The sequence below is a fragment of the Nelumbo nucifera genome, chromosome 3 (assembly GCF_055504915.1).
Source record: "Nelumbo nucifera cultivar China Antique chromosome 3, China Antique-T2T, whole genome shotgun sequence".
NCBI lineage: Eukaryota > Viridiplantae > Streptophyta > Magnoliopsida > Proteales > Nelumbonaceae > Nelumbo > Nelumbo nucifera.
The window spans coordinates 16,522,773-16,549,451 of record NC_142651.1 but is presented as its reverse complement, the minus strand read 5'-3'; the positions used below and the strand labels follow the sequence as shown (position 1 = coordinate 16,549,451).

The 26,679-nt window shown below is 35.9% G+C and overlaps 2 protein-coding genes across 3 annotated transcripts; both read right to left on the bottom strand.

Moving 5' to 3' along the window:
* Positions 1–4,150, bottom strand: LOC104591173 (putative LRR receptor-like serine/threonine-protein kinase At1g74360). The gene is made up of 2 exons (XM_088899765.1): positions 3,857–4,150; positions 1–2,277 (listed from the first exon to the last, which is right to left on the bottom strand). The coding sequence occupies exons 1-2, from the start codon at positions 3,933–3,935 to the stop codon at positions 47–49; spliced, it is 2,310 nt and encodes a 769-aa protein (XP_088755891.1). The 5' UTR covers positions 3,936–4,150; the 3' UTR covers positions 1–46.
* A 3,696-nt stretch (positions 4,151–7,846) lies between these two features.
* LOC104603056 (uncharacterized) lies at positions 7,847–19,217 on the bottom strand. Of its 2 annotated transcripts, XM_019198150.2 has the most exons (4): positions 18,863–19,217; positions 18,676–18,747; positions 9,850–9,978; positions 7,847–9,623 (listed from the first exon to the last, which is right to left on the bottom strand). In XM_019198150.2, exons 3-4 carry the CDS (start codon positions 9,949–9,951, stop codon positions 8,322–8,324), a joined length of 1,404 nt encoding a protein of 467 aa, XP_019053695.1. In that variant the 5' UTR covers positions 9,952–9,978; positions 18,676–18,747; positions 18,863–19,217; the 3' UTR covers positions 7,847–8,321. The 2 variants fall into 2 exon arrangements, with proteins under 2 accessions (XP_019053695.1, XP_010265291.2); XM_010266989.3 differs by lacking the exon at positions 18,676–18,747 and having other exon boundaries at positions 18,863–19,216.
* Positions 19,218–26,679: the final 7,462 nt, after the last annotated feature.

The window sequence follows — 26,679 nt, the reverse complement described above, 5'->3', positions numbered from 1 at the left end:
TTTATTTTTGTAGACTTGATTCCATATGTTTGTTTAATCACAATTACTAGATTGTGCAATGCCGTTTTGTCCTGTTGTTCTTTTTTGCTTTGATGCTGATCTTGTATGAAAATATAAAAACACTAAAAATAAAACTAACACTAAAACTACCACTAAAACTAGCTAAGAACGCCAACCACATTGTACTAGTTTGCTGATTCTTGGTTTTTTCGGGGCTCTTCTTCCCATCTGTCTCTTCACCTCCTCTCGTTTTGTTTATAAAAGATGGAAGGTGTAAGAGCGGATCACCAAGGAAAGACTCTTCTTCAAATGTTGCCAATTGTCCAGTCGATGGAATTACACCAGAGATGAGTGGATTGTACGAGACATTGAATTTGTTCAACTCATACAGCTCGCTCAAGCTTCTTGGAAGCTCACCCGAGAAATTGTTGTGAGACAATTCCAGATTCTGTAAGCACCTCATCTTTCCAATTTCGGCCGGAATTTCACCAGAAAATTTGTTCTGAGATATGTTAAGAACAACAAGCGGCAACCGTCCAATCTCGTTGGGGAGCTCTCCAGAAAATTTATTCATTGCAAGATGGAGAAGACTGAAACTCTGCATCTTACCAATTTCTGGGGGGACTTCACCTGAAAACTGATTTCCAGTCAGCTGGAGATAGCCAGTAACTTGTAGTCTTCGAGCTTTTGGATCGGCAGCACAGATTGGGAAAAGTCCATAGCCTTTGAGCATTCGATCCCAAATGCTTCCACAACTCTTCCGTGTGAAAAGTGTATAGACAAAGCTAAAAGGCGGATAGTCTGCAGGAACCCATCGCCTCATCGCCCAGCACTCACCAGAACCAGCTGTAACATGATAGTCTCGCCTATTGGACTCAAATGTTGGAGTGGGATTTTTCCCTATATTTGCCAATTCAGATGGAATTCTGCCAGATAACTGGTTGTTGGCAAGATTTAGCCATAACAAACTGCTACAGTTCCCAATCTCCCAAGGTATTTCCCCTGTTAGTGAATTGTTTGCAAGCATCAACCACAAGAGGGAACTCAACTTACCGAGCGTAGATGGTATCTGGCCAGTTAGTTCATTGAAGGAGAGATCAAGTGCTTGGAGAAGCGACAAATTCCCAAATTCCAGCGGTATAGTGCCATTGAATTGATTATAGGCAAGGATCAAGAACTTCAAATTTGTCATTCTGGAGAATTCAACCAACAACGGGCCAGAGAAATTGTTAAAGCTGAGGTCTAACCGAATTAGATTCGACAAATTGAGAATTCCTGAAGACAGTATTTCTCCTGTATATGAATTTCCATGCAACAAAAGAAATTGCACCTGCTCAAATGTTCCTATGGTCTTCTGTATATCTCCGCCAAACCCGTTACTGCTAAGGTCTAAAAATTCCAACTTGCTGCAGTTTCTTAATGATTGTGGAATATCTCTTGAGAATTTATTTCTTCCTAAGAGCAGAGCCTTGATATTTGATAGCAATCCAATCTCAGATGGAATTTTTCCGCTGAAATTATTTCCCCACAAATTCAAAGAAACCAATCTTCTACAGTTTGAGATCTCTTTTGGAATTTCCCCATAAAACTGATTTTCTGACATATCTAGATGTTCTAGGTTGCAACTCCCAGTGAATATGGATGGCAAGACTTCTCCACTCAGGTTATTCTCAGACACCAAAAACTCTCGCAGTCTTGAAAAGCCCAACCAAATGCTTCCGCTGAAATTATTCGAGCTGATATCAACATACTGCAAACTCCAACAGTTGTCAAAGCAACCATCAATGCCACCAGTGAAATTATTTGCTGAGATGTTGAGAATGTTTAATCTGCCACAGATTTCCGGGAAGTTGGAACGAATTCCACCAGAAAGTCTATTCACAGATAGATCGAGTGCCCCAAGATTGGCGAGTCCAGTCAAGTTCAGTTCTCCTTCAAGGATATTGTGAGAGAGATTTAGATGCGTAAGCTTGTTACATCGATTTAAATCATCTGGAATAGGCCCACTAATCGTGTTCCTGGAGAGGTCAAGTGTGGTGAGTTCAGTCAAAGCAGAGAAGTTATGGAAGAAAACGCCAGAAATGCTGTTGTCAGAAAGATTAACTTGGGTAACCCGTTCACCAGTGCAAGAGATTGCCGGCCAATTGCAAGGAGATGAATCATTGCTCCATTCAGTGTATTGGCCTCTATTTATTGGATTGGCTTTCTTGAGAAAAATTTTCAACTGAAGCAAAACTTCTTTATCAGTCTGTAGAGAGGATCCAATAACAGTCCGACCTACAGGAGAAAACAAAAGAGCAACTCATTAACAAGTTTCTGTTCAATACAAGTTAACTTCAAACACTTGAATGGAACGAAAGAGAGAATATGTTACTACAAACAATAAGAAATCCATGAAGAGAATTAGGTTTTTTTTTTCATGTGAGAAAAGAAAAGAAGAAGGTGGTGATTAGTTAATTAAAGGGAGATTTCTGATTTTTCTTTTTGGGTTGTGAACCAGATTCTAGAAAGCCAAATTTTAAACAAGGAGAAGAAAATACAAGGAAAGAGTCTGTCCCATTCTTCTTCAGTGATAATATATTAAAGTAACACAATAAAATGAAATTTGAGCTAGATTCAATACTTAATGGGCACAACTTTATTAATAAAAGAAATCTGTTCAGATTTTTCTGCACCATTAGTTGACATGGGGAATTAAAATAATACATGATTATAGATTCCTTGTACTCCTTAAAAAAGCATTGAAGACCAAAATGGGTAGAATGAGAAAATGCTGTTAGGAAACAAACCCTGTTTTTGTTTTGCAAAAAAAAAAAAAAAAAATCTTTCTGTGGCAAGGATGATAATAAATTTTGAACCTGTTTGGTTATAAATTTAAATTTTGTTCTTTTTTCGTCAACCAAAATAATTAAATGAGAATTTGCATTTTTTCATCTGCACTCCAATGTATTTGTATTAGTGTAAATAAAATTGCACTACAACTAAATGCAGACTAAAGTGTGTGTGGATGAACATTCCATGCCTCCTTGGTGTGTCAGGATTTAATTACAGATCGCAATTACGAACTTCTCTCGAAGAGCTTCCCCAACTACTCAATGTGTTGGACTCCTAGAGTGGGTAACAAAGCTGATTGAGTGAATTCTGATCATAAGGCAAAATAATGAGGCGACAAGTATTCAACACTGGACCACTTGGTCAAATAGAGTCTGATATATACCATATCACAAGAAACCATTCAACCAAAAACCTAAAGCTGATAGGTGAGGTCCATGAATGTTACAGAACCAAAGATCATGGACAAGGTCACAAGGGGAGACAGAAAGCTGAAGCAAATGTTCGCTCTCGTTCCCCTCCCACCGTCTCCTGAAAACCAGAACACTGCTAAGTCTCCCTCATGAAGTCAAGGTTCATGCATGGACCTCCCACCGTCGGGAAGAAAAACTTCCCAACTGAGAGATTAGTTCCATTAAAGAATAATCAGTGCTAAAATCCCGACGAAATAGTACAGAGACTGAGTTCTTGAGCAGAATCAGTACACGGGTTTCCCCGGTCAAAACTGCAAATCATGTTTGTGATGCCACAAGCGGTTCCAGTTGCGGCTCTCGGTGCATGACAAGGCCACCAGTCGGGGGACAAAATGAACAAATCCCATATGGACTTACTGAACACAGAATCAAAAGTACCCAGATTGAAGAAGAACAAAAGCTGGTGTTGGTGATACCTTGGTTTCATCAATATTGGCATAAATCATGTTACTGACAACTCTTTTTATGTGGGCAAAAGACAGAAATATCACTGAATGAGCTACCAAAGCTTCGAAATGAAAAACACAGAGACCTCGAGACATATCACGTACCTGTGAAAAGAATTAAGTAAAATACAAACAAAATCCGGCACCCTGTTTCTCCTTCTATCATGATCCGTCTTGTCTCCATTATTGTTCTCCTCTTCCCCCTCCCTTTTTTTATTCTTCACTATCGGATGGTCGGCTCTCGGCTGTTCAGATATCTCATTATTGTTCGATGCACAAATTTCAGAGTTTCCAACGGTTTGGATTATCGTTTGAAGCAAAAGTGGGCTGTCCCTGCTAACAGAGAGCTTGGAACAAGAGTTCGTCGTGTAGTTTTTCAAAGCTCCAATTTTTATCAATGATGCGTTAATAACATAAAAGGGGGCGAATGAGCCGCCCATTTTGACTTCGATCTTCGGAAGAAATAAAAATAGTAAGAGAGTTGCAGCACAACTTCGTGATTGAATTTTTTTGTGTCATTTATTACAACACCTCTTATAATTTCATGATTTATTTAAACTCACCTCTAATTTTTATTTTACTAACACAACCTAATCTATTTACTTAATCAACGTATTTGTTTTTTCATCTGAAAATAGTAACACGATCATCTAAGCTGAATGAATAATTTTCAAGGGCATGGGCTCATGATTTTTATTCCAAAATTACCCAACACTTTTATAAAAAAAATAAAATTGACCAAATAGAGTGGTTGGTCATATCTTATTAGGGGCAAAAATGGTAATTTCATTTTTTACTTTTTTTTTATTAAATTTGTTCAAATAAACATTAAGGTCAAAATTGTTATTTTTCACCGTTATCTAATGGAAAGTCGATTAAGTAAATAGATTGCAAACTGTAAGGATGTTTTGGTAAAATTCAAATTATAGAATAAGTGTTAATAAATTCATAAAATTATAAGGGTGTTTTAGTAAATGACCTTTTTTTGTATGTGTTCTGGTAAAGATAGACAAGAAGAACAAATAACAACCGAGTTACAAAGATAAGTATTCCACTGCTTTTTTCCGTTGGAGATGGGAGTTGACGAAGAACATTGATGGAGAGAACAACTTAACGCGTTTATGTTGCTAGTGAAGTCTTCTCTAATCTGCTTCTCTTCTCTCCAATAAATGCATTCTCTTTTATCTGAGAGAAAGTAATAAAGGGAAATTGTTTAAAACTCATCATGACATTTCAGCATTTCTCTTAAATTCATCAAAAACCTGTCATAGTGACTTTGTTTTTCAAAATTCACCTTACCTTAGAGCATTCCTAGTATTCATTGACATAAGTTGTCCACATCAGCATAAAATATAATTTTTATGATCAAACTGCCCCTAAACTATATGTCAGCCTTATAACCAATTTTTATGTCAGCCTAATTTTTAGGGAAAACTCCCAATAGGTACCCTGTACTTCAGGCTGAGTGCCAATTTAGTACCCATACTTTAAATCACGACAATCTAGCACCCAAACTTTCAATTTACAACAATTTGGTACCTGACGTTAAATTTCCATCAGTTAGAAGACTCACATGATATCAGGTGCAGGTAAAAATTTCAAAATACCAAAACTACCCTTTATGAAAATATAAGGATCATTTTACCCTTTACCCTTCTTATTTCCCTAATCCCCTTTTCTCTTTATTCTGGGTTGAACGGATGAAAGAGGAGAAGAGAGCCAACCTTCCTCTTCATTCCTAGCACTCCCATTCCACCCCTTCTCTTCAAAATCAATTGGAGAAACGACAAAGGAGAGGCCAGCAAAGAAAGGCGGTAAGCTTCTCCCCAACATCTGTAAAATCACCCACAGATCTGATGGGTATGAAAACTCCCATATCAGAGTTGCGCACAAATCTAAACCATTTTCATATGGCGAAGAAATGTGGTTTTGATTTGAACCATTTTCAGATCTAAAACCATTTTGGCGAAATGGTGATTACAATTGTATGTGAAAAGAGCACAGAAAGTGAAAATGGATTTTTTTTCACCAATGCTTATCTTTGGCTTGACGGAAAATGACAAATTATGAAATTTTAGAAGAAAAAAACAATGGTTTTCGGAGATGGAAATTCTTTCTTCATCTTGTTCTTAAGAAATTTGGGTTGAAGTGACCCTGCATTTCTGAAATTGTGGTAGAATTGTATACGAGTGTGAAATTGCAAATAAATAATTCAAATTTTGGTTTATTTAAGCTTCAGGCTTACTTCGAGTTCGAACAAAACAAATTAAAGTCGAAAACAAAGTAAATCAGAAATTCAGAATGCTTTTAGCTTCTTTATACTGCAATCAAAACCAAACCAAAACAATTTGGTTTGCATGCCATATGTTGATGGTCAGAACATTGTTTGTTTTCAGATCTAAAAATGTTTGGCAAAATGTTTCAGTTCTAACAACCCTAAAAAATCTTGGATTAAAATCTCAATAACCCACTTGTAGAGAAATCAAGGAGAAGTCAATGTTAAAAAACGCATAGAAAATGATAGAAAACAATAGCAAATAAACATACCCTAGTTGTCTCTTTCGGCGCCGGCAACAAGTCGTCTTCTCTAGCAACAGCTGAGTAAACAGTGGGTGCAATAATGTTCCAACGACGGGCAACAGGAGTCGTCCTCCGGAACGGTACTGGATTCTTCGACTTCAATGTTTTCGGCGGCGTGTACGATCGTCGAAATCAACTTTTCCGGTAGCGCATTCGCTTGACACCACTAGCATAAGGGAGCTGGTTTTCGGATTCTCTGTAAATGCAAGTATGAGCAGTGGTTCCCACTTGCATTGGTCAGAATAGATGATGGGTTATTTTTGTAATTTTAATCGGTAATTCATACATTATTCGAAATAGTTGGGGGTATTTAGGACTTTTTATCTTCTAACTGACGGAAATTTAACATCAAGTACCAAATTGTCGCAAATTGAAAGTTCGGGCACTAGATTGTCACGATTTAAAGTACAGGTACTAAATTGGCATACCTATCTAGAATTTTTACGCCTTTGTTCTAACTAACATCTCATAGAACATAGAAGTGGACGTTGGGTCCTACAGAGCCACGTGTCCTCTTCTTAACCATAGATCTTTTATTGATCTCAATTCTTGTTGCATTTGAAATTAAAAGGGATAAAGTGATAATTGTGTGGTGCAAGTAGGTATGGAGCATCAGATGAGTTTGATTTGATCAAAAGCACTTTTCTTTATTTAAAACTCCCTATTTACTTAAATATGTAAAGTGGGCAGAAAATTTTTTAAACTGAAATATTTGAGACATTTTTGTTATTTTTTATCAAAGCTGTGCTTTATTTTCCATTTACAATAGAACAAAGGGTAAAATAATAATCTACCAACATAGGGTTCACTGGACATTTTGAAAAGTTATGGTGAATTTAAAAGAAATGCTAAAAAGTAATGTGAATTTTAGACAATTTCCCTAATAATAATAATAATAATAATAATAATAATAATAATAATGGACTGCAGGAGGAGGAATTTGTCTTGTATTGGTGGGCTCTAAATGTTCAAGGACTGCAGGAGGCGTTAATTCTGAATATAACAGATATAAATATATTTTCTGATTCAGCAGCTATTGTAAATACTCTATATGTAGAAACTATATAGAACTTAGAACAGAAAATGAAACTGCTCATCAGATGTCTCCCAGGGGACTGATGCACACGACGCTCACCTAAAGAAAGAAAGTTCTTCTTGGTTTTCTTTTGCCAAGAAAAAATTAAAAAGAAATAAGGCCTATTCTTCCTTCTTCCAGTCGTAGATGGCTCATCTTTGGCTTATTTTTGCTTTGTCTCAGGTAAAGGCCATTACTCAATGTTGCTCCCAACCATATGGGGGTATTGCAAAGGGTAGACTAGATATAATCATTCAAACTTAACCTCCTCTTCTTTTTTTACATGAAGTCGTTGCTTTCAGAGTCATAAATGCGTTCTCATACATACCAGCCTGAGATTTTTCTCATTGTACCAAGCAATGGAACATATTCTGTCTTGTTTTAATTGTGTATATGTGGGTAATTCTATGATGCCGGAAAGGTATGATACCGGAGGTAGATTTTCTAAAACAATGTACTCCTAAGTCCAAAGTTAAAGTGGAAGACAATGATGGTTAATCTAAGTTCTCAAAAATACAATCTGAACCTCTTTCATTAAAGAAAAGAAAAAAAAAAAAAAAAAGTCATCCTGTGGGACTAGAATTTCGAATTATGAACCTAAAGGAAACATTTCATTATTGCCTTGTTTGGGAGCTGTTTCCTTGCAAACTGCAGCTGCAGCAAGCTCTTCTCCAGTGTTCAGTTCCCTCCACTTTAATTGATCCTCAACTCGACCACTGTTCCAATTTTCTAATGCCAGCTCAGCCGTGATTACAGCCTTCTCCACCACAGACCTTAGCACCCCAATTTCTGCAATTGCAGTTTCAAGCTCTTTATTCGAAGCATCTACTTCACACTGCAATTACATGTGATGCATCTTCAGGAAACAGTCCACTTGCTCATGTTCCCTGATGCAGATTGTATTCGATCATTCATTCATTGAAATTGTGAGATGGGTATCATATTGTCTTCTACCTCTTCCACTTTGGGTTTTAACTCCCCAACTCTGTGCAATTTTAGACATGAAGAAGATTCAAGAAATTGGGGTTTGACACTGGCAGAGTTTCCAGTTTCTTCGTCTGCTTCTTCTTTTGCCTTCTCTATTACTCGTCTGAGCCTTTGTGTTTCCTTCTTGGCTTCATCCGCTTCTATTGCCAACTGCTGCACAGCAAGATATAACCCCGACTTAACACTCTTTGCCCTTGCTTCAGCTGCCTCTGCTGCTGCAATCTTTGATCTGTCTCTGTGAAGCTCTGATTTCAGCATTGCAATGTGAACCTGAGCTTCAGACTCTCTTTCCTTGCTCTCTTCCATCTCTTTCTCTGACTTCTGAATTGTACCTTTAAGAAATTTAATCTCATGCCTTAGATTGCAAACCTCTTCTCTTGCATTTTTAAGTTCTAATTCTAATTGCCTCAGCTCTGAATCCATTGATTTGGTATCACTTTCTTTGACAGAGTTTGCTCTTTCTATCAACTCTGATTTTAGTTGGTTTAGATCATCAATTTTACCAGAAGCAGCTTCTGCAAATGAATTATGGATCTCTTTATCTTGCTTCAATTTCTGTGGCAAATCAATTGATTGGGACTTCGCCAAGTGTTGGTTGTCTAAATCTTGCACAGTGGTTGCTTGTATTCTCATCTCTTCTAATTGTTCCTGTGCTTGAACTGCTGCGTTTATGGACATCTGTATCTTGCCATCCTTCTCTGATATGATTGTGGACTTCTCTTTCTCTGCTTCAATTACTTCCAGTTTAAAATGAAACATAGCCTTGTTGATCTCTGATAAGTGCTTCAGAAGCTCCTCACTCTTTTTTTTCTCCATATCAATAGAAGTTTCAATTAGTTTGGCCTGTTCAATGGCAGAAAGATTCGATTCCTCAGCAGCAGCAAGTTTTGCTTCTGTGCTCAGCAGCTCTTCTTTGGTGGTCTTCAATTCACTTACCACATAGATAAGTTGTTCTTTTGCCTTTCCAGTTTCCAAGAGCTGATCTGACATCTCCTTAATCTTGGATTCCAGATCCTCTATCCGCACCCTTGCTTCTTGGCATTCTTTAATGTACTTGTCCCTCTCAGCCTCAGCATTCTTCAGCTGGATGGACAGTTCATCAACTGTCTTTTGGTAGACTTCTATCTTGAGAAGGGCTTGCATGTAGGCAGATTCTTTTACTTCCAATTGCACCTTGTAGTTGGCCAAGTATTTGAGCATGAGGTCAAGTTCCATCCCCTTCACCACCTCCTGCTTTCCATGGAAATAGTGAAGGATCTTAGACTGCCATATGTGCAAATTGGAAAACCTATTATAGATTATAGTATAGATAGTTTAAGCATGTGAAACAGCAGTTCCAGTGGGAATCTGGGATTCTTAAGAAAGATACATCCAAAATTAAGGTCTAGATAGTAACTACCATTTATATGTTCCAATGATCAACTAACCCTACCTGTACCTTTTGATAACCACTTACCTCGTTCCCAATTAAACAATACTTCCTTTGGTCTTTTTTCTCCTCAAATAAGGAAAGGACAGCTTGAACCGATTCAATTGATTTCGTGTCAACCTCACCCATATCTTGCTTGCAGAAAATATTCAACACCTGCCTCATGAACACCCAAAGGAGCCTTAGGAAATAGAAGTATAGAAGCAACGCAGAAGCACAAAATTATGTCCAACTGAAAACTCTAGAGAAAAAAAAAAAACATGGCTTTTAACTTTATAGACAGAGAGATGGAGGATAAACCATATGATTTCATGTATGGTCTGATATTGTAAAACAGGGTATTGGCACCCAGCATATATGCAATGCAGCCCTCTGGATTCTCCTCCAAAGTTGGGTCCACTGATACACCCAATATTTAAGCTACTGTAAGCCCACTTCCAGCTAGCCCAGCCAATAGGATAAATGTTGCTCAAACTGCCATGGCCCATGAACATCATTGGAGGATTTTAGTATCTTTGAGGATTTGTTTACATTATCATAGATTTTTAGAGGATCTTTAGGATATATAGGAATTTCTTGTTAGTCTTTGTTTGCAAGGTTTTTATTGTGATTGGCGATGCCTTAGGAAATTAGTATTTGGGGAGATTTGAATGATATTCTCTTGTAATCTGTATATATGAATTATTCCCCTACAACGGAGTGGATGAAGAATGTGTTTTTGCAGAGTTCATACCATATGTTCAATAGCAAGATTCCATTGAGATCTTGCCCAAATCTCATCATACTCAAGCCATGGCACAAGGTTACAGGTGAGACTCAGGCACCCAGCTATCTCTTTTATATCTTTTTCCGTTTGATCAATCTCTGGTTTTCTTGCTTCTCTTGATCCCGACTTTCTTTCAGTTTTAAACCATACTTCAACTTCTTTTTCATCATTCTTTTCTTATACCCAATCAACCTAGCTCTTTTTTTTAAAGAACTATCCCTTTCATTTTGCAACTATATTAATCTCAAATAACTCTTTCTAATTCAACCATCATAGTTGATGAAGAAGGGTGAAAATGTTGAGATCAGAATTTACACTTGTATACATGTAGATGGATATATTACGAACTTTTCTTCAGAATGAATTAGATAAACCAGAGATTGAATACAATTTACAACACTATTCCCTGAAACATTCTTTTATCTTCCTTCTTAACAAAGTCATTGCTACTCATCAAGGAAAGTAAAAACAAAAGAAATATTAGTAAAACTTCCATATGATCTCAAAGTTTAAATCACTGGATCAAGTAACCTTCTTTCCTACAGCACAAATTTTTGTATACTATGAAAGATAATATCAAGACAAAGATGAGCAATCACTGCAAACTGGTTCTTTTTCTTATCCCTCTCTTCTTTCATCCTTGTAAACGTCAAAGAAGTCATTATCATTGAATTCCAGCATCATAGATTTTTCCTATTTAATAAACATAATCGTGGGGCCACAACCCTTCAATAGCAATCCAGTATCATTGTCCTTTCCCGGCCACAAACAGAATGCATTCTTTCTGCCTGGAGGTGATTAAAATTAAATATACCAGTTTGAACATCAATGAGGCAATATTGGTCTATTAGAATTTAGAAGAGATAGGAGCGATGACATCCTCCATAAATCCCCCCCCCCAATTTGGTTTAAATGGATAAAGGCTTCAATTCAAATAATTTGTAGGTGTCAGAGACATAGGCATTATGCAGTCTTCCAGATTCCAGACGGTTCTAAGCCTCCTGGAACCATTGCTGCTGTTCTAAATTCTGGATACATGCTCTACGATCAAATTAGAACCCGGAGAAGTCTGAACTGATGGGAAGCCGAAGCGGAGAAGTTTTTCATTTGGTGAGTAGATGGAAGTCTGAACTGATTATTGAAGCGAAGAAATTTTTATTTGATAGCGGAAGGGCCAGAGGAAAGAACCTGTTAAAAATTAGGGAGGATAGGACGGCCACGATACTATTGTTTGAGGAAGCAGTGGCATGGTTAAAGGGCTTTATTGATGGTGTTATACAATCGGTTAGGACAATAGGATGGAAAAATGTTTTTGAACTGGGAAAGAAGAGGTACGAAGTGGAACTGAGATGCAATGGTAAAGGCTGGTTCATCATGGTCACAAAATATTTCGACGCAAGAAGACAATTGCTTTGCTTACCGGAAGGGAAGAAGAAACAAGGTTGGATGGCCTTTGCGGAGGGGTTGCAGCAGTTTCTTGTCTCTGTCGATGTGGTGTTGAAGCAAGAATGAAGTTCGGCACCCATTAAAAGCCTGGAGCAGCCATTGAAGAAGAGCTCATGCAGTGATGGTGAACTTATTTCGAGCTCTAATACAGGGGTGAAGCTGTGGTTTGATGGTGAGAAAGAAGACTGGGAGCGGGGAATGGTGATCTCAGCGAGCAAGGCAATACAAGATTGGAGGAAGGTCCTAAACTCAGTGGTGCACAACTTGAAGCTGGAGTCCGAGGTTGCTCTGAAACCGTTCTCAGACAGGAAGGCAGTGTTGAGAATTGACAATGAGAAAATCAGGGGATTTACATCTTTTGAATGTGAAGAAAGTTTGATTCAGATTCAAAACTGGAAACCATTGTGTAATGAGATGGAACATGTCTGCGGAAGTTTCCTGCTCAAATTGGTAGGTCTTCCCTTCCATCTCCGGAGTGAAGCAAATCTGGGAAATATTGTGAAGCTGCTGGGCGGAGAAATGGAGGAAGTCCAACTGCAAGATTTTCGTGCTGCTGTGGTTAGGATGGTCGGGGTGAGACTGGAATCGCTCCCAAGAACAATAGAGGTTCTTGCTGAAGGTACATGGTTTAAAGTATGGTTAGTTTCAGAGGTGGAGGCAGAGCTTTGGGGATGAAGACCCAAGTTAGAAGACGATGCTGACATGGAGGGTTGGATTACTAGGGGCCTACAGCTGGACGGTAAGACTGAACATAGGGGGCAGCTTAGAAAGGAAGCTGAAAAGTCGGTGGGAGAGAACCAAAAGCCACAAAATCTATTAAAAGAAATAAATTCAAAATTTTTTGAATTAGCTGGTAATTCGAAGGGACAAGACACCTTCACTGACGTGGTTAAGAAAGGGAGATTTCTGCAGGCCGGGCCATCTGAACCGGTGGGTGGACCGATCGGCTCAGCCAGAAGGGGGAATCCCTACCCACGTGATTGTTTAAGTGAGCACGTGGGTCGGGGGAGATGGTTGGGGACTATAGATGATAGACATCATCTATCTTCTTCTTCTTCGAAAATTTTGGATGGGGGCGCTGTAGGTGATCTCAGGCAGTCAGAGCGAAGCTCAAGTACTCTCTGGTGGGTGCCTCACGCAGTTCCTGAAACACCCAGGGAGGGACGAACATCACAAGACAGACCAAACCCCAGGTACGATCGAGCTCATCTCGAGGAAAAGGATGGTTTTGACGAGGGCTGGGTGGACTGCAAAATGGAGGAAGACGACGTGGAAGAAGTTTCGGATAGCCAGTCCAGTTTAGGCAGTGTTTTGGGTGAGAAGTTTTCAGAGGAAGAAGCTGCTGCAACTCTTGATCTGGATACATTGTTCTCAAAAAGACCAGGTGCGGTAACGTCTCACTGTGCTGAGGAAGAGTCGTACATTGTTGTCGCTGAACACATTTCGAACTCTGGGGGTGGAAACTCTAACTCACACTCAGAAGCTCCATCTCAAAATCTCCTTGCTGAACAGGTTTTTTGTAAGGGATCCCTCGAGACTTCTCAAAGCAATAAAGGGACACAGTGGGGAGGCATAAGCAAGTGGGTAAGAGATGTGATCTCTGTTTAACAGAGGTGACGGAAAGGCTAGCTAATCAGAACCGAGCCTTGGAACCAGATGGAACCCACATTCCTTGTCAGGGTCAGACTGTTTCTGTATCCAACTCCAGCACTCCCAATCTTCCCCACCACAACCTAGGTAACCGTGTCCTTTCGTTTTGTGATACTAATTGTTGCTCTTTGACTTCCGTGCCAAATACAGATCCCAACCCAGAGGCTGCAGCCCTTGGAGGGGATGGGGTGAGAGAAAATAGAAGTGACAGGAAGGGTCAGGAGAGAGAAGTAGGGAATGAAGGAGAAACAGAAAAAAAGAAAAGAATCCTGGAAACCCTAGAGTGTGTTAAATGAAGCAGTGGTGGAAAACAGTCAAAAGGAAGGGTCAGAGGGAGTTAGAGTAGAGGGTTCTGAGGAGGAATGTGATATAGAAAGGGGGAGACAAAAATAGGGGAGGGAAGTAGAAAGTCAAGTGTAAGAGATGTAATTAGTGAGGATTCTGTGGCGGGTTTTGTACAGAAATTGGGGTGCAAATTGAAAGATCCAAATGTTCTCAAAGTATTTTTGAAAACAAAGAAAGAAGAAGCAAAATCTAAAAGGAGAAGAGTGAGTGAGGCTGAAAGGCTGCTAAAGGAGGTGGGAGGAGATAGAGGTTTGAAGGTCAAAGGAGAAAGAAGGAAGAGGAATAACTGAGGGCAGGAGGGTTTAAGGGGAAAGAAGATAGTTAGATGAGGATCTTAAGCTGGAATATCAGAGGTTTGGGAAGTGCTAGGAAGAGAGCAGTAACAAAAGAGGCCATCAAGAAAACAGACCCAGATGTGGTACTTTTGCAGGAGACCAAGAGAGCAGATTTTGACATTAGGTGGGCAAGGAGTGTCTAGAGAGGCAGGGGGATTAGCTGGGCGGCTCTGCCTTCCTAGGGGTCTACGGGGGGTGTTGTCACAATGTGGAAGAATGAAGTATTCATAGGTCAGGAAGAGTTAATAGGCCAATTTTCAATTTCCTTGAAGTTTAAACAAGTGGAGGATGGGTTTGAATGGGTTCTTACCAATGTATATGGTCCAAATGATTCCAGAGAGAGAAGGAAGTTGTGGGAAGAACTGGCTGATATAAGGGGACTATGGGAAGGGCCTTGGTGTCTTGGAGGTGACTTTAATGTTATAAGATTCCTGGAAGAGACAAATAGTCCAAGGCGGAGATCGACCTTGAGTATGAGGAAATTCAATCAATTTGTGGATGTTTACGAGCTTAAAGAGATCCCACTATCACACAGCTGTTTTACTTGGTCCAATCTCCAAGTGAACCCAATTTGCTCTAAGTTGGATAGATTTCTATTCTCAAATGACTAGGAAGAACATTGGGGGAATCTAAACTCTAGAGCATATCCAATGGTGACTTCTGACCATTGGCCTATTGTAATCTGTAGGGAGAAAGTGAGAAGTGTTGGTCCTGCTCCCTTTAGGTTTGAAAACATGTGGCTAGGACACCCGGGGTTCATAAAGAAAGTCAAAGAATGGTGGCTAGAAAGCAATCCAACAATGAAATGGAGTGGAATGAGGTTTCATAAGAAGCTCCAGTATCTGAAAGGCAAAATCAAGGAGTGGAATCTGTTAGAGTTTGGGAGATTAGAGGAAAGAAAGCAAATAGTGACTGCACAAATTGAGGACCTAGATGGCAAGGAAGAAAGGGGTTGTCTTACAGAAGAAGATAAGGAGCTAAGATGGAAATTGCATAAACAGTTAGAGGATTATCTTCTTCAGGAGGAAATAAGTTGGAGACAAAAATCAAGGTGTAAATGGCTGAAAGAGGGGAATAGGAATACCAAATTTTTTCATGCGGTGGCAAGTGGAAGAAGAAGAAGGAATTTTGTATCAAGTTTGGAGATTGAAGGGTTACAATATCCACCCAAAGAGAAATAGCAGGGGCTTTTGCAAATCACTTTAGGTCTATCTTTAGAAAACCCCTAAATAGTAGGGTGTGGATTGAGGGTATGGAATGGCCAGCTTTGCAGATAGAGAATAGGGATTGGTTGGAAAGGAAGTTTGAAGTGGAAGAGATAAGGGAGGCAGTGTTCTCTATGGATAGATCAAAGGCACCAGGCCTAGATGGTTTTACGATGGCTTTTTATCAAGATTGTTGGGAGATATTAAAGGAAGATTTGTGGACTGTGATTGATGAATTCCATTCTAGAGGGGTGATCAACCCAGGGCTGAACTCCACTTTTATAGAACTGGTTCTTAAGAAGAGGAATGCATGTCACTCAAAGGATTTTAGGCCGATCAGCATAGTCAACAGCCTTTATAAGATTATCACCAAGGTGTTGTCCATCAGAATAAGGAAAGTGCTCCCAACAATTATAGCAGATAATCAAGGAACCTTTGTGAAGGGGAGACAGATAATAGATCAGATTCTGATAGCAAATGAGAACTTGGAGGAGTTTAAGAGATCCAAGAAAAAAGGGTGATTTATAAACTGGATTTGGAAAAGGCTTATGATTTGGTGGATTGGTCTTTCTTGATGGAGGTGATGACCAATTTTGGTTTTGGGGATAATTGGTGCAGATGAGTCTTGGGTTGTATCAGGAACTGCCATTACTCCATACTAGTAAATGGGAGAGTGGTCGATTTCTTCCCAACCTTGAGAGGGATTAGGCAAGGAGACCCCCTCTCTCCCTTTTTATTTACTTTGGTAGCTGAAGTTCTGGGGAGACTAATTTATAGAGCAGATTCCAGGGGCTTAATCAGAGGTCGGAGAGTTGGGAGGGAGCTTGTGCCACTCACACATTTGGACTCTCACCCCCTCTGGTTCTTTCACTTGTGCCTCTTTCTTTAGTGCTCTCACACATTCTTCTTCTTCTGGCTTGTCTTTCCCTGTTAAAGAGGTGTGGTGTCATCCTATACCTCCTAAGGTTGGGAGTTTCTGTTGGGAAGCCTTTCTGGAAAGAGTTAACACAGCAAATTTACTTCAAAGAAAAAGACCCAATAGTTGTTTTTGTCCTTAATGGTGTGTCTTTTGTAAAGCTGATGGTGAGTAGGGGTGTCCATGAAAAACCGAAAAATCGAACTGAACCGCAAAATGCAGTTAACCGAACCGGTCAATTCAATTTCGGTTCGAAATTTTTGAAAAACCGAAGGACCGGTTCGATTTTCGGTTAACCTATAAAAAAATCGATGGTTAACCGAACCGACTGGTATATATATTTATATGTATATTTTATATATATTTTAATATACGTCACATATTTTCTATGTATTTTATATAAATATATATTCATTATATATAAATATATACTTATATTATATTTATAATGATCTATTTACAAATATATTATATATTTTTAAAATATTTATAATATACTATATATCATTTATTATTTATAATATAATATTATACATATATTTATATAATATATATTATAAATATAAAAAACTGAAAAACCAAAGAACCGAACCGGTCAAAAACCGAAACCGGCAGACCAGTTAACCGGTGGTACCGGTTCGGTTTCAGTTTGGCAAAATGAAAAAATCAGTACCACTGGTTCAGTTTACAAAAAGGGGCCATGGTTCGGTTAACTGAACCGTGGACACCCCTAATGGTGAGTCTGGATATCACTTACTAATCTCCTATCAATTCACTAACATCATTTGGGAGTGGTGTACTTCTTTGTTTGGGTGCAGGTGGACCCCCCCTTCGAATGTACAAAGCCTATTCACATTTATGCTGTTTCGGCCAACAAAAAGGGCCAAGTTTATGTGGAGGTGTATGAGGGCTGCAGTCTCTTGGACTATTTGGGAGGAGAGAAATTCATGAATATTTATAGATAAGGAGAGAAGTTTGGAAGCAATGTTGGAGGTCATCTACATTAGGGTTATACACTGGCTGAAAACCTTGGCTCTGTTCGCAGAATTCTCAGTTGATGAGCTGCAAAGAAAGTGGAAAGAGATAGCAGAACTTGTTCAAATGAGGAAGGCCTCAAATGTTTGTTGGATTCCCCCACCCCATGACTTTGTTAAACTGAACTTTGATGGCAGCAGCTTGGGCAATCCAAGGCCATCCGGAATAGGAGGAGTAATAAGAGATGAACAAGGGAAGCTGTTAGCTATGTATTCTGGACTAGTTGGAGTGGGAGATTCTTTGAGATCTGAGATTCTTGCAGCTCTTAAAGGGGTACAAAGAATCAAGGATATGCATATTAACAAGTTGATCATAGAAGGAGATTCTGAAGTGGTGCTAAACTGGCTGAAAAAGGATAGTCTTAGACTTTGGAATTACAGTAATGAAAAGAGGAAATTCAAGTGGCTGACTAAGGACATGGAAATCCAATACAAATGGGTAAAAAGAAGTGCGAACTCTTTGGCAGATGGTCTAGCTAGACAAGGGGTGAACAGACATTCTATTTTTTGGGCTGTCTTGTAATGTTTGTTCTTCTGATGTTTAATGGTTGTTCTTGGAAGCTAAGATTGTTTAGCCCCCTTGCCCTGTAATTTTCTCATATTTTTAATATTAATTCAATCCACGGTTATTGATAAAAAAAAATACTGAAATGTTCCTGTATTTCAACCTGCGTGCTTAAGAACATAAATATTCTTGATTGGGAGTAGGCAACCATCTCATGCACAAAACGATGTTTATCGTAATTTGCCTTAATATACACAGGCAACAGTCAAGGCACTCCTACATTGTAATAGAGAACCTAAAAAAGGAACTTCTGTCTCAACACAATCCTTTGTTCCATCTGTTTTTTTTTTTCTCATCTAACCCCTAAAACCCCTCCAAGAAGGGAAAATAGATGGGCGGAGGTGTGGCTAGGGGAGGATAAATATGGAGTTCTTAATCATAATTACTAGATTGTGCAATGCCGTTTTATCCTGTTGTTCATTTTGTTCTCCCTTTTTAAGGAAAATGGTATTGAAGAGGCTAAGAGCATTATCTAGATGCTAGAGCTGCATTCTCTGATATATGTGAACTCTGAGTCTCTAAGATCCGTCTCCCTCTTCCTACGTATGAAGACAACGGAGACTATTCTGTAGTAACATTTGAGGTACGTACCAACACCGTCGGTCCAACCAAAAATAAGTAAACCAATAAGAAGATTTCCTTCCCTCAACCCCTCCAGAGCCGCTAACCATGCAACAAAGCAAATTAAGAATGTGATCATCCTCAAATTCAATATCATGTATACACATACACAAATAAAACACCAAAATTAAGAACCACCGGGTGGAGTTATCCTTACCTGAACAAGGTTCGAAATCAAAAGTCCAAAGAAATTGAAGAATCAACAGGAAGATCCAATCAGCAAGAAGCCCAAGTCGAAACGAACCTGAAAACCTAAAAAGTTGGCACAAAGTAGAGAGAGGAAGAGGCAATGAAGAAGAGGAAGAAGGCAGCGAGGGGGTGGAGTGAAGAAGCTTCAGCGTCATCCTTTTATGTACAATTTTGCTTTGGAGGATACGAAGAAGAGACGTATTATTTGTTCGTCGCAATCGAAGAATCCAGCAGAAATTGCAGACAACAAATGGACGAGCTACCCACCGCTTGAATCCAAAGGTATCCACATTCCACCATGCATTGCTGTCTGTCTCTCTGATTTTTCTTTCACACAAAATCTGTTTTTGGGTACTTGACGGGGACGGGGTTTTGTTTCCAAGGGACTGCCGACTGGGCTGGGCTGGGCTGGGGAGTAGTGGCATGTGTTAAGGCTGACGCTTTCTAGTTTTGTACACGCAACTGTGTTTCGTATCCACGTTATCAGAAAGGAAGGCCCACAGCCCACACGGCCTTGGCCCTTAATAATCTAATTTTGGAGTTCACGACATCCAAATTCCAGATCGATCTTGTCACTTGTCACTTTGTCAGATTCTCATAGGACAGAGAATCTCAATCGTTTGATGACTAATGGGTCATCTCGAAAGGTTTGACCATCTGATTTAGTCATTTGACTCGTCTAATCTAATCTGTCCAAACTCATATTAATTGTAGTAGTAATTTTGTGTTTTGAAGAAGCAAATGAGGCGTAGGGATTTTCCGCACTCAGATTAGAAGCATTAAGATACGTGATAAGTTTTCATGCTTTTCAGTGGCACATCAGGCATCTCATTTCTAAAAGGCAAAACAAAAAACAGTATTAGGCATTAGTAAATAGGTTTTTGTTTCTTGAGTATGATTCATGAATGAATTTCTCGACTCAATTCATTCTTACCATTTTGCTTTTTCAAGAGGATGGATGAGTTTGATTTACATTATGGTTTTCAAAATTGGATTGGACGATCGGATCAGAAATCGGTCAAGTGACTGGTTCTATTTTACCCTAAAACCGTTAATTTGAACAGAAACATTGATTTGATCAGTAAATTGCTGATTTAGGCGGTCAAACCGTTGAATGGTTTTCGCTAATTTTTAATTTTTTTAATTTTTCATTAGAATGGGTTGGCCATTCAGCTCAAATGATCAGATCATTCGACCCGAAAACCGTCCCCCTGACCGGTTCATTGTCCAATTCGGTTTTAAAAACCTTGATTTACATAGACAAATACACGTTCAAAAAAATATATATGTGTTTGATTCCAAATCTTTAATGGAAGTTATATCTTGGATTCAAAAAGAAAAAAACTTTGACTTCATTTAACTTATAAAATCAAAATAGTTCAAATTGGAAAAGTCTTGTTTGGAAATTATTAGATTCCAAAGTCAATACAACCTACATTCCCGTTCCTGAATTGGGGAAACTGGTTTCATTTTGGTGGGACCCACTTGAGAAAAAGGAAAATCAGTTAACATCAAAAGCATGCTAGATAGGCGTAAGATTTATAATGCATCATGTATTGGGGGTGAGTGTGAGTTCTGATTTACTTTTGTCTCATATTTAACTTTGTTTTATTTATTTGTAAAAAGTAAAATAGGAAGTAAAATGATGTGATCCCCATCTTATATATGAAAAAGAATGGGGGTATGATGAGGGTTATTTATTTGAGAGTGAACAGCCAAAGTTTTTCCATCGTATATAATGGTCTGTATGTTATTTGAGAAAATAGTGGTAGCCAGTTTATTTTGGAAGTTCAGATCAAATTCTGAAGTTGGTTGGTGGAAAGAGTTAGGGTCTGATTTGTGAGAATAGGGGTCTAGAATCAGAATCGGAATGGTTCAACAATTTGATTGAGAAGAATCAGAATTCTATTCTCATTCCTAGTGGACTAGCATCCCCTCATTTGAGGGGATGATCATATTCCCTCCCCTTTCCTGGGAACGAAAATCCATTCCAACCAAATTCTGGTTCCAGTCTGAACCAAACAAGTGAGAAGAATAGTCCATTTAGATTCTGATTCTGACTATGAACCAAACAGACTCTTAGTTTCTTTTGCTTCAAGATGTTCTCCGCTATAGGGTCATGGATATGTTAGGTTTAATGTTACACTTGTTTGGACCCGTGTGGTGTACCACTGCACGGGCTTTGTCAAGCAGAATTGAAGCAAAAAAGAGCCATATCACATTTTAAATTGAACCAAGCCAATCCATGTCCTAACTCAAGCAATGCTTTTAACAACTTAGATAAGTTAATTGAATTTATTAAATTTATTGAAGTTAATAGATTTGTATTAATTTTTATTTTTAATTATTTAGTTATTATTAAATTAATTTTTAATTCAATATATTAGAAATAGTATAATTATTCTTACATTTTTGTCATTGTAATTAATTAGTTGTAAAAGAAATAATGAATTTATACGCTGGTTGAAGTAACGTTGACTACGGAAAAGGATTTAAAGGCAAGTATGCTAATCGGTCAATTACTTCTAACTTTTAAATGTACTAAGAGGGACCCATGCCATGCATAGGCTTTGTTAAAATAATTTCAGGCAGGGTTAGCGTGTAAGTTGGGTCTACCCAATTCAATCAAAGCTTTTGTACAGATTGGGTTTGAGTTTTTGAACTTTAAGATGGACTTGTACCAAAAAAATTCAAGCCTAAACTAGGGGTGAGCACTATTTGGTTAAAACCGAAAAATTTTGGTTTTGCCTTTTTTGGTTCGGTCTTTTCAGTTTTTAACTAATTTGGTTTTCGATTTTGATTTTTTGAATTAGAAATTTGGTTAACCGAATTAATCGAACTTTCTATTATTATATGTAATATATAATATATTTATATATTAATATATAAATATATAATATAATAAAATTTGGTTTCATAATATATAATATATATTGTATGTTATAATATATAATAAAGTATATATTATTAAAATTCAGTTTTAACCAAAATAATAAAAAAATTGAACCAAATATTTTGGTTTCAGTTGTTTCAGTTTTTTTATAATTCAGTTTTAATTTTTTAGTTCGGTTTTTAAAATTTTGATTTATTCGGTTTGGTTTTTAACCAAATAAACCAAATGCTCACCCCTAACCTAAATTAAACTCAGACCAGGCTTACCATATTTTATCTAGACAATGACCCCATACTAAGTAAGGAGCAACTGCAGTATCATTTAATTTGAAATTTACTATTTAACAATAAAAAATCAATGTCCCGTCCACCCCAAAAAAAGTTTCAATAACTTTGAAATCATTAATCTATTTATAAAATAGTAAAATTAGATGGATGTTTATAACAAAATTACCAATATTGTTCAATATTTAGGGACATATGAATGGATAAAAAGCATTTAAATGATATCCATTTAAAGAGGCAAAGAAGGAAGAAAATCATTCAAAGAGCTGCTAAGAAATACAATCCATGCCAAACAACATTTGCAGATGCATCCATCTGCAAAAATATATGACTACAATCAAATCATCATCATATATGGCTACAATCAATTGATAATATAATCAGGACTCCAAAGCCTATTAAACAGAAAAAACATGAAAGAAATGAGAATAATGGGACCATCCAAGTATGAAAGTCACCTCCAAGTTAGGTGGCAACACTTCTTTTGGTCAATCATGGTTATGGATTTTAAGTCTAAGCTCCCCACGATGCACGTAGACTCGCTAGAATTTATTTTTAGAAAAAAGGTAGGCAAACCTATACATAACCTAATAATATGTTTGGATTATGGGAATTGGGAGATAGAAATAGGAAATGTAGGTTGAAATTATAATTTTGGGCATGTTGATGTGTCAAATTCAAGTTAATTAGAATACTGATAGATTTTTAGTTCATTCATTTAGTGGTAGTTTGAATACTTTTTTTTATTCCATGTCTTTATTGAGTAATATAGATTAATAATGTATTAATAATTATGAAATTAGTAATAATAATATCATTATTATTACTATAATTTACTAATATTATATTCTTATTATGTGTATATTGATTTTGAAATTAGTATTATTATTATTATTATTATTATTATTATTATTATTATTATTATTAATTTTATTTTTATTATGAAGTAATTAATTTGTTATAATTACGATTTTTAGTTAATTTTTGAAATAGTAATTTCTTTTATAATTCTTTTAGTTTAACAATAATGAATAATTGAGAGTTTATAATTTAACTTTCACTAAATGAAATATTTATTGGAGAACAATAATAGTAATAACTATAATTACTTATAATAAAATAAGAATAATAGTAATAATAATAATATAAATAAGTAACATTAATTATATATTTATAAAATAATTAATATGAATTAATATAAATATAAAATGATTATACCCCTATTAATAAGTAACATTATTAAAATACTTATTAATTATCATTAATTAATTAACATTCCGAAGTAATAATTATCATTGTTATAATTAAGGAATTAATTATCAGTAAGTAATTATAATCAGTAATTAATTTTTATCAAAAATCATTATTATTAGTAATAATTAATTATAATTATTGATAATAATAATAATATAATTAATTATTTCATATAAATGTATGAATTACAATTTCTGATAATAATTCTAATATAAATAATTAACATTAAATATTTATTTTCAAAATAATTAATATGATTTAATATAAATATAAAGTGATTATTTTCGAATTATTAATTACCATTCCGAATTAATAATGAGAAAATTATCAGTAATTAGTTAATATCAGTAATTAAGTATTAGCAGTAATTAAGAAATTATTATCAGTAATTAATTATTATTAGTAATTAATAGATGAAATTAATTAATTAGAAGTCATTAATTATTATTAGTACCCCTCGCTTTCAAAAAGTTGACTCATCATCATCGTCATCATCAATGGCAACAACTTGATGAATACATAATTTGATGAAAATAGGTAAATATCATTAATTTACTTTTTTATCTTTTGGAAAACTGAATAAGAGAAAAATAAAATGGTTAGCATTGCAAATGAAAAATTATTTGGATTTTTGCAAAAAAAAATATTGAACATAAAAAGCCAATTATTCAAAAATAAGGTCGTTAAATCAAAGATTAATTAGAATTATTCAGTAAATAATAATTTTAAGAAATTAAAATTAATAATTAATTATTTGTCTGAATTAAAATGGGTAATTTCAGCAAATAATTTTAAGTAATTAAAATTTACTATTAATTTTTTTAATAATAATTAGTATTATTAATAGATCAATGATATATTAATAAATATGAAATCAGTAATAATAATAAGTATATTATTATTAACTAATAATATATTCTTATTATGTGTATTGGTTTTGAAATCAGTAATATTAAAGTATTATTATTATTATTATTATTATTATTATTATTATTATTATTATTATTATTATTATTATTATTTTATTTGTATTAAATAATTAATTTATTATAATTACGATTTTTAGTTAATTCATAAAATAATATTTGCTTTTATAATTCTTTAAGTTTAACAATATTGAATAATTGAAAGTTTTATAATTTAACTTTCACTAAATGAAGTATTTATTGGAGAATAATAATAGTATTAATTATAATTACTTGTAATAATAATAATGTAAATAAGTAACACTAATTATATATTTATGAAATATTTAATATGAATTAATATTAACATAAAATGATTATATCCGAATTAATAACTAACATTATTTAAATGCTTATTAATTAACATTCCGGAGTAATAATTATCATCATTAGTATTAGTAATAATTAGTTATAATTATTGATAATAATAATAACATAATTATATTAATTAATATAATATTATTAATTATAATTAATTATTTCATATAAATGTATGAATTATAATTTTTTATAACAATTATAATATAAATAATAAACATTAAATATTTATTTTCAAAATAATTAATATGAGTTAATATCAATATAAAATGATTATATCTGAATTATTAATTACCATTGTGAAAAATATTTATTAATTATCATTTCAAACTAATAATGAGCAATATTGTCAATAATAAATTATCAATAATTAAGTATTAGCAGTAATTATTATAAGAAATTATTTTCCGAATTAATAATGAGCAATATTATCACTAATTAGTTATTATCAACAATTAATTAATAGTAGTAATTATTATAAGAAATTATTATCCGTGAGGAATTATTATTAGTAATTCATAACTGGAATTAATTAATTAAAAGTAGTTAGCAGTAATTAATAGTAATTATTATTAGTAATCAATAGCTGAAATTAATGAATTAATTTAGTAGTTAATAATTAATAGCACAGTTTCCTTTTTTATAGGAAAGGATTGAAAGTGGGAGCTTCCCACTTCTCACAACTCTGCATGGTGGCGGGCTCCACTCTGCATGTTAGTGGGCTCTTTTCTTGAACTACCACTAATCAGAATTTGACATGTGTCTATTTTGTTAAAATCTTTGGAATGACATGTGCTTGAATGTAGATGGGCCACATGTTTGACCGTAAGGGGCTTTGACGTGAAATCATTCATTTAACATATATATATATATATATATATATGAACGAGAGTCTGATACTCTGAAGTCTGAACACATTAAAAGCCAGAGAGCCACAAAAGTCGCACTGTTGCACAAAGAGAGGGCTTTTGTGGCTTTAGCCCCCAAAACCCGTTGGGTTACCATGGTCCGCCATTCCCATTATATTCACCACCACTATACCCTCATTTCATGGCATCCATCCTTACACTTATTATTCGCAATGTGGGGACTTTTTGTTCAGGTTGCACTTGTTTGAGGTGTAAATTCAAATTTTACACCATGGAAAAAATGAACCGATTTAGTGATCGGTGGGAATTAAAATCGGTTTATCTTGAAAATTTACACCTATCTTGTTTGGTTGTCAAGGTGTAAATTTGGTGAGATGGTGTAGAGGAGGAGAAGACGATCTATAGAGGAGGAGGGAAGCAAGGGAAGAAGAAGAAGAAAAAGGAGGAGGAGAAGAGAGAAAGAGAGAACGAACAACTGCTCCTCTTCGGTTGGTTGTAGCGGCGGTTCAGATCTGCCTTCGGAGGTGGGTTGCAACTGCTCCTCTCTGGCTCTCCCTTCAAAGGTGGGTTCAGATCTGCCTTCGGAGGTGGGTTGCAACTGCTCCTTTCTAGCTCTCCCTTCAGAGGTGGGTTCAGATTTGCCACTGCAACTGATGGAAAGAGAAAAAAAGAGGGGGGAGGGGAAGAAGGAGAAGAGAGAGAGAGAGAGAGAGATGTATTTATTACATCGATTAACAATGTAAATTTAAATCAAAATGTAATTTTTCACCGAAATGTATACCAAACGCCAGTAAAATTGAACCGAGGTGTAAAGTTTACCCCGATTCGATTTTCCACCCCAAACAAACGTAGCTTCAAGGACTTTTTTTCCTTCAATTGTGTTTAGTTTTTAATAATTTCTATTGATGATCTTCTCTTGCCATAATTTTTAATAATTTCATGACATCCATCCAACCATTGTACCCTCATTGATGAACTTCAATTATGGTTTAATTTTTAAATATCTCCTTTTTTAATTTTTAATATATAAATATTCAAATTTTATAATATACAATATTTTAAAATATTTAAAATATTGGGAGAAGTACACTATAGCCCAATGCAGAATTCTGAAATTATAGCCCCCCATAGTCTACTAGTAGCCCTCCACCCCCTATAAACCCATCCTGCCCGTGGATGGATTTAGTATCAATCCATGGTTA

Bases quoted from the DNA above. Each gene is read 5' to 3' on its own strand.
- LOC104591173 (XM_088899765.1), bottom strand. From the start codon at position 3,935: ATGGAGACAAGACGGATCATGATAGAAGGAGAAACAGGGTGCCGGATT. The intron at 2,278-3,856 runs GTACGTGATATG...TTTCTCCTGTAG, and splicing joins TTACTTAATTCTTTTCACAG to GTCGGACTGTTATTGGATCC.
- LOC104603056 (XM_019198150.2), bottom strand. From the start codon at position 9,951: ATGGGTGAGGTTGACACGAAATCAATTGAATCGGTTCAAGCTGTCCTT. The intron at 9,624-9,849 runs GTAAGTGGTTAT...CATGGAAAGCAG, and splicing joins ATTGTTTAATTGGGAACGAG to GAGGTGGTGAAGGGGATGGA.